The 7,637-nt window shown below is 50.9% G+C and overlaps 2 protein-coding genes across 5 annotated transcripts; one reads left to right on the top strand and one right to left on the bottom strand.

Annotated features, from left to right (window-relative positions):
• Positions 1 to 39: 39 nt before the first annotated feature.
• Positions 40 to 4,265, bottom strand: SNRNP35 (small nuclear ribonucleoprotein U11/U12 subunit 35). Of its 2 annotated transcripts, none has more exons than XM_010398396.4 (2): positions 4,163 to 4,265; positions 40 to 1,734 (listed from the first exon to the last, which is right to left on the bottom strand). In XM_010398396.4, the coding sequence occupies exon 2, from the start codon at positions 1,729 to 1,731 to the stop codon at positions 934 to 936; it is 798 nt and encodes a 265-aa protein (XP_010396698.1). In that variant the 5' UTR covers positions 1,732 to 1,734; positions 4,163 to 4,265; the 3' UTR covers positions 40 to 933. The 2 variants fall into 2 exon arrangements, with proteins under 2 accessions (XP_010396698.1, XP_039416671.1); XM_039560737.1 differs by lacking the exon at positions 4,163 to 4,265 and adding an exon at positions 2,282 to 2,430 and having other exon boundaries at positions 727 to 1,734.
• Positions 2,427 to 6,876, top strand: RILPL2 (Rab interacting lysosomal protein like 2). 3 transcript variants are annotated; one of them, XR_005603151.1, is made up of 5 exons: positions 2,427 to 2,802; positions 3,626 to 3,777; positions 5,579 to 5,660; positions 6,017 to 6,127; positions 6,606 to 6,876. XR_005603151.1 is itself a non-coding variant. In XM_039560738.1 (4 exons), the coding sequence occupies exons 1-4, from the start codon at positions 2,458 to 2,460 to the stop codon at positions 6,628 to 6,630; spliced, it is 528 nt and encodes a 175-aa protein (XP_039416672.1). In that variant the 5' UTR covers positions 2,433 to 2,457; the 3' UTR covers positions 6,631 to 6,876. The 3 variants fall into 3 exon arrangements, 2 of the variants coding, with proteins under 2 accessions (XP_039416672.1, XP_010396828.3); XM_039560738.1 differs by lacking the exon at positions 5,579 to 5,660 and having other exon boundaries at positions 2,433 to 2,697; XM_010398526.4 differs by lacking the exon at positions 5,579 to 5,660 and having other exon boundaries at positions 2,435 to 2,802.
• The last annotated feature ends 761 nt before the right edge of the window (positions 6,877 to 7,637 follow it).

Genomic DNA, 7,637 nt, shown 5'->3' on the forward strand with positions numbered 1-7,637 from the left:
CCAGACAAGGTTTAGGACAGAGACATTCAAAGGCTGATGAAACACAATTTAAAATACATTATATATTTAAAAATGGCTTATGATGACAAAGAACATGACAGAACCTTTTCTAGAAAGCACCATAAGCTCCTTAATGGAAGAGGTGTGTCTGGCCCTGAAAAAGGTGTTTTGTCCTGTTTTCCCCAATTCAGCTACAGCCAGCAGCAAACCCAGTTTCCAGAATGGATTTAAACCCTGTGTAGAAGGGTGAGGGCAGAGTGGGTGCAGCTGCAACCACATTTACCCATGAGAGCCTCCCTCAGTGATTGTCCATGGATTCATCAGGAACATGAGGCATTTTCTGACCTGCTTACTGTCCTGTGGTGCACGTTCCCCTGTACAAAGGAGTTTCATCCTCCCATGTCATACACAGTGGATTGGTTCCATGCTTCTCTCTCACCTGGCAGAACTGGTTAAGTAGAATAAAGGTCTTGCCTGTCCCAGTGTCTTCACAAAAATGAAGCCACTTCCCATCAGCTTCACTTGTGAGGCACATTTTTCAGAAGTTTCAGTTTGTTGCTATTCCATTCCTGTGTCTCCAACACAGGACTGTTTTGTAACTAACATGTGGACATCTGGCCTACAGATAACCCCTCACCCAGGCAGCCAGATGGGTCCCAGACAAGGTGTGTGCTCAGCTCAGTGGGACACCCATACACCTGGTGCATTTCTTACAGCACTCACCAATTCAAAAACATTAATACAAAAGTTTATTTTCTCTAAAGAACAATTCAGCGCACATCTGAACTGCATTAAGAACCAAACTACAGAGAGCTGCTGGCAGCAGAGTCACAGGCACAAGGTGGCAACACCACAGCTTGTTCTGGGAATGCTGTCGCAGCCCCGAGCTGCTGCAAGGGTAGGTCACACACCCCAAGGACAAGGCACGGTCACCTATCGGTGCTTATCATCATCTCTTTGCTTCTTGGTATCTCTCTCCCTGCTCCGGTCTCTATCCCTGTCCTTCCTGTCTCTGTCCTTCCTCTCCCTCCCCCTGCTCCTCTCCTCTTTGGAGTCTCTCTCTCTCTCACTGTCACCCCAAGCCCATGACCGCTCCCTTTCTGGCCAGCGTTTGTCCCTGCCCCTCTCGTGGTCCCGGTCCCTCGTTCTCCAGTCTCTCGTTCCCTCACGAGACCAATTTCTTTTCTCTGATGATCCTTCTCCATAGAAATCATTTTTCATGTTTGGCAAATTGATGGGCTTTCGGAAAGGTCTGTCCCGTCCTCCGAACCGCAGCTGCCCGGATTCTTTTTTGCCTCCAAACCCACCTCCAAGCCTCCGGGGAATCCATCCTTTGAGAGTTCTTTCCAGTTCAAAGTCTACAAAGATCTCATGTTGGTCAATGACCAGCCTGTTAGCATCTCTGTGGGCCTTCAAGAGCGCGCGCTCCTCTTTATACTCGATAAATGCATAACCCTTGGAAAATCCCGTGACCAGGTCTCGAACCAGACGGATCTTTCTGATGTCTCCATAGCGAGAAAAAACCTCCCTTAACTTCTCTTCTGTGGTCTGAAGATTGAGCCTCGCCACGAAGAGGGTGAGGTGAGGATCTCCCGTGACGCCCTTGTTGGGTACGTACCGTGCCAGCATTGCCCGCCATATGGCCCGGTCGTGGGGCTCCTCATCTGTGCCATCGATGCTGCCGGCCTTGAGGGGATCATACTCCTTCGCTATGGGGGCCCAGTCAGCCATTGTCTAGTGGGGGAGAACACACATGGCACAGGCTCACGGCTGTGTCAGCAACAGGCTGTGCAAGAAGTGCTTCCAGCACCTCTGCACTGTGTGTTCATCCAAAAATCCCCCGAAGCGTGACACACGAAAACAAACCAGCCGTGTCGCTGTTGTTTTGAGTCCACATGCCGGGACACAGCCGTGTCGGGGAGTCGGATCCAGCCCCGGCCTGCCCGGCCTGAGGGGCCCCGGCCTTCCCCCGCGGGCCCGGCCCGGCCCGGCGAGGCCCCTCAGCCCCGCTCCCGCCGCCGCCTGTCCCTCACCCGCCCGGCGGGGCGGGACGCGGCTCTTCGGGCGGGCAGGGGCCGATCCGCCGGGCCGGGGCAGCCTCAGCCGCTCCCACCGGCATCGATTTCAGCCCCTTTCCCCGCTCCCGGCCGGCCGGAGCCCGCCAGTCCCCCCGCCCCGCTCCCGGAGCCGCCGAGGCGGATGTGGCGCTGCGGAAAGGCCGATGAGTTCACCCGGCTCGGTGCCGGTTCCCGGGGCTGACCGAGAGCCCCTCGTCTCTTACCGGCAGCGGAGGGCGGGCGGTGCCTCCTCAGGGGAAGGGGCAGGGCGGGAAACGCCGCCGGGCCGCGGCCGCCGCCGTGGGAGCGCCGGGGGCGGGAAGGGCCGCTCCGCCCGAGGCCCCGCCGGCAGCGCCGCCCGGCCCGGCTGGGAGGGAGGGAGGACCGGGGTGCGGCGAGCATGGAGCGGGGCCGGGAGGGGGAGGAGGAGCTGGAGGAGGAGGAGGAGGAGGAGGAGGATGGCGGCCCTGAGAGCGCCCTGGAGAAGAGCCCGTTCCAGCTGACGGCCACGGATGTCTACGACATCTCCTCCGTGGTGGGCCGGGACCTGCTGCAGCTCCGCGCCGGGCCGCAGCTGCCCGCCGCCCGCGCCCGGCTGCAGTTCAGGATCGTCAGGGTGCTGGAGATGCTGGAGGCGCTGGTGAGCGAGAGCAGCGTGGCCGAGGAGCAGCTGCGGCGGGAGCGGGACAGCCTCCGGCGGGAGCTGGAGCAGCTGCGGGCGGCGGCCCGCGGGAGCGCCCCGCAGGTGGGTGCGGGACACGGCCGGGGCTCAGGGGACACGGGCCCCTTCCCCGGCACGGGCACACCACGCACGGGTCGCGGAGCGCACCCTGAACGACACCAGATGGGCCGGTGGATACTTGTGGTCTCTTTTGTGTCAGCAGAACGAGTCTCACAAAGTCACTTCCCGTCTTTGGCCATGAAAGCCTTGAAGCTCTTTCCTTCGGGGTGGTTACGGGCCGCAGTGCTGTGGATCCTTCGCTCCAGTTTCAGTGCAGTGACTGACCCGCTTTAGCTCAGGAACGGGCAGTGCCAGCAAACACGCACAGAGTTCAGAGTACAAAGCCACCGTGTTCAGCTCTTGCACAGCACCGGCCCCATAGAAACAACTGAGTATGAAAACACTGAGGCTTTGTTACCCCGTGTGAGGGAAATAGATGTCTTAATCATTACAAAGGTTTTACATTAGGAAAGGTGAGTTCAGATCTCACCTCTCTGACACGGAGTTTTGGTGTGGCATTAGATGGCTCAGCCTCTCTCATCATCTGAGAAAAATCTGATAAAACCATCTTCTTGACAACTAAACTGCAATCTCTTTGGGATAGACACTTTGTTTTTAGCTGTGGTCAGAGCCTGCCACAATTGTGGCCTATACTTGACTGGGGAACACAGTCACCAAGGGAATACAAAAATATGAAGAACGATAATTAACTGCTTGGAAAAAAATCAGGATTGTGATGAATTCATACTAGTTCTAAAAACTCCATATTTATAAAATCTGGAGTTTTTACTCTCTGAGTGGTGAGTTTTTTGAGAGGTTACAAGATCCACCACTGTTTATTTTACAGCCCGGCCTTGGACCAGACCAAATGGTGATAGACCTCACAGACCCCAACCGGCCCCGGTTCACATTACAGGAGCTCCGAGATGTATTGCAAGAGAGGAACCAGCTGAAAGCTCAGCTTCTGGTGGTGCAAGAGGAGCTACAGTGCTATAAGAGGTAAAACTTGAAGTCAGCAGAGAACTAATAACTACTAGTAACAATTACTTCATGTCTCGGAAGCTTATCAGATGAGAGTCTTGCAGGTTTGGGCCCCTAAGTCAGGATAGGCACTGTCCAGGCACGTAAGTGACCCCTGTACTGCCCAGAACATACAAGTGAGCAAAGAAAAATGGGAGAACAATGAAGTCTCTATGCAACATGATTTTAAAACTAAACTCCCTTTTCCTCTGCACCGTTCTCAGCCTGTTCCCATAACTGCCCCACTCTCAGCCTACGCACAGTTACTCCCACTCCACACCCAGGCTGGGTTCTCGTGCACAGGAATTCATCTGTGCAGTCACAGCAGTTGCACACACACTGTGTCTACAGCCACACTACATACCAAAGAGCACAGGGGGTTTCCAGCTCAGCTTTAGTCAAAGTTTCCTTCCTCCTGCAGCGCGACGCTGGTTTATCTCCGGTCCATCACGCCCACGGGGGTATGGCACTGATCTAGAAACAGAATATGGAGCTCTTTCATCATTCATGATAAGATGTGGGGGTTTTAAGACCGCCAGCAGAGGGTTGTGTAAGGCCCTTGAACTGTGCAAAGCAAGTGATTTCAGAGAAGGGTTTGGTCTTTCTTGAAGGGAGAGTCAGTGTGAGCCAAAGGGTGGGATGTGGGAAAGGCCTTGGTCTTGGTGCTACAAATTCATTCATCCCCAAGGCTCTCCTTCCCGACCTCTGCCCCCTCTCATCAGGTTGGATTATAATCTCTTTGGGTCTAGAAATTACTTCTTAATCTAGTCACAAAATGTCTGAGCATATTAGATTTCAGTTATCTCAGCAGCACCCTTCTGGATACAGTGAGCCTGCCTTTTGCCTTGTCTGTAACAGGCAGGTTAAGCCAAGAAGTTACACTTAAATCCAAGAATTTACAAACTGCCTGACAGCACTGCCCCAGCTCAGCTGGATGCTTTGCTGTGTAGCAATGGAACGGCTTCTTGCTTTGATTTCCCAGCTGTTACACAGTTTAGTACAGGCCAAGTTAAAAATGTAACAGTGGGAATGCTTTCAGTGTTTGAGTGATTTGAGTCACAGTGCTGTGCACCAGGAGCAAGGCAGGGCTGCTTTTCAGGGCAAGTAATTTGTGAGATTATCTCCTCGTACAGTGTTATAGTTTAAGCCAAAGCCCATTTTCCCTCTAAACAGTCACATAAAATCCTGATTGTAATTGTAGTAAAGAGTAATTGTGTAGGAGAAGAGGATAAATATATGTTCTAAAATGCATTGTACACATTGGAAATAAGCTCTGTATAGCAGAAGGTAACACACATCCTCACAGTGACTGGTGGTGTTTGGGGGCTGCATTTATCATTATGATTTCTGGGTAGAAGTTACCATGCAGATGTTAGAGCTTTGCAGTGTCACCCCACAGCTCATTGTCTCATTTATCCAAGAGGAGGATCTGCCTCAGAATTACTCCATGCCTGGTGTCACACCAGTTTTTAAGTGCTCTGTGTTTTTATTTCCGAATCCAGTCGGGTGTTGCTTGGCTACTCTTAGCCTGCAGCTACTGCAGTCACAGGCTTTGATCCACTGAGCTCTCCAAATGAGTGAGGTCAGCTCAGGACACGCTGTGAAAACACTGAGTGTGCAGGCTGGGAAAATCTAACCTGGTTCCAAGTGGGGAAAACACCCTTGGTCAAACTAAATCTGTTGGCTGGAGTAGGCGGTTACAACTTCTGGAGTGTAGAAACACTCAAGCAGGATAACAAAATCTAGTGCTGAGGCAAAGCCTTTCTTCTCTCCTCTGTAGGGTGGAAAGAGGAACAGGCACCTGCCTTGCAGGGGAGCTGGGAATCTCCCATCTGTTCCCAGCCTTGGTGGCTGCGCTGGAGGTACCACACATCTACCCCTGCAGAAATTCACCATTTGTGTCTGCACCCTCCTCTCATCCTTGGAGTTTTGCACAAATCCAAGTGTGATTACACTTCCCTTTCACCCCCATTATGATTTGCCATTTTTTCTCTGTGGAGTGTTCTCATTAAAGCATAACCCTGGCACCATTACACTGCAGTATTTAGGGATAATAATTCATTGTTTTCAGTTCACTAGAAGGCAGAGGCTGGGCTGCGATGCCTGTCCTGTGAGCACTCATTCACCCATGTCCCAGCTGCCCATTGAGAGCTCTAACACACATGCACTGCCACACTCTGCACAAACCCACCAAAAATAAAACCATTTCCTTTCCCAGTGGGATCATCTCACAGAAAAGAGACCAAACTGAAGAACTGGAAAAAGAAGCCAGTGGCAGCAGTGCTGGCACCAGCAAGGACAGTGAAGAGAAGACAATCATCAAACGGCTGTAAGTTTGTCTGCACATTTTGGGGCAGAATTTGTGAGACCACGGCACACTCCTTAAACAGTGAATCCAGGGCTGGATGCTGAATTTTAGCCTAATTGGCTGGATATTGTTTTCTGCTCTCCACATAAAGTTAAAAACCTGATAAAGCAATCTCTTCCTGTGGAAAAAGCACTGCACAGGAAAGCAACCTCCACCCAGGCAAGCAGGGAGTCACTTCTTTTCTAGGAAAAACAAGCATTTCTGAGCAAAGCAATTCAATACTTTACCCCCCCACCCCCCCAGCTTCTCAGGGCTGTGCTATGGGAGCACCGTGGCTGGCCCTGGAGGTTTGTTTACATTGTACACAAAACCCATGAGCTTAAACTGTGTCCCTAAAGTCCCCCAAAATAGCACATTGACAGGGCCAGCCCCCTGCAAGTTCCTTCTCTTCCAATTGTACATTATTGTTTCCTTTCTGCTTTTTTTTTTTTTTTTTTAGGTTTTCTTTTAAACATGGAAAATGAGCATCCTCAAGGACAACTGCTGCTCTTGAGAATGGCACTGATGAGCCTTGGAGGCGTTGGGAAAGACAATGATTGGAAGAAGCAGCATCACTCCTACTGTAGAGAATGAGCAATCTCATTAAAATCATGTTGTATAATATTCTTTCAGAATAGATTTTACTCTTTCAGAAACTGTTAAAAGACACTTTTTGTATTTCTTACTGTCAGACATTACCCACATGTAGAAAATAAAACATTTATACAAAAGTGGGTTTTATTCTTATTAAAAGAGCCTGTGATGATCTGTACCACAACATACTTATCCTGTCCAGCTATCAAAACACTCAGCCCAAATGACTTTGCAAGATGAAGACATATTTAAGAGAGACATACCATTCACAAGTGGCTGTTTGGGGGTGAGGTGAACAGTGGAGAAAAGCACAGCAAAGCAAGAAAAGCTGCTGCATCAGGCTCTGCCCACATGAAGGGCTGAGGTGCAGGCAGTGCTCAGACTGGAACAGATGCACCAAACATTTCATTTCTGACAGCCAAAGGTCTCCTGTGGTAGGCAGTTGTGTTTTGCATAAGCTCTGTTCTTTCAATCACCTGCCACAAGCTGTGTATTGGCCCCAGTAATGAGATTTAGCACCGGTGGAAGCATATAGGGCAAACAGGAGTGGGAAAAGAAGCTTGAAAGACACCAATTAGGTTCTCCATTTAGAAAGGTAGAATACCCAGAGCAGAAAAGTCTGAACAGACATAAAAGAAGCAGTGACAGGTATCAAACTGTGATCTTGCTCTCTTCAGAACTGAAAGCCGGCTCTGAAGTCTTTTGATTCCCTCTCCTACACTGGCAGCATGAAAAATATAGGACACTTCACACATCTGCTCAGCTGCACAACGTGAATGTGGCTCAGCAGAAGGCAGAGCTTGGGAACAACTGTGTGTTAGCAAGGCAACAGCACAGATGGCTGACCTGAGCCAGCTGGTTTAGCCAGGGCACAGAACTACTAAAGTCCTTCTGCCAT

This window comes from Corvus cornix, chromosome 15 (assembly GCF_000738735.6).
Source record: "Corvus cornix cornix isolate S_Up_H32 chromosome 15, ASM73873v5, whole genome shotgun sequence".
Classification (NCBI taxonomy): domain Eukaryota; kingdom Metazoa; phylum Chordata; class Aves; order Passeriformes; family Corvidae; genus Corvus; species Corvus cornix.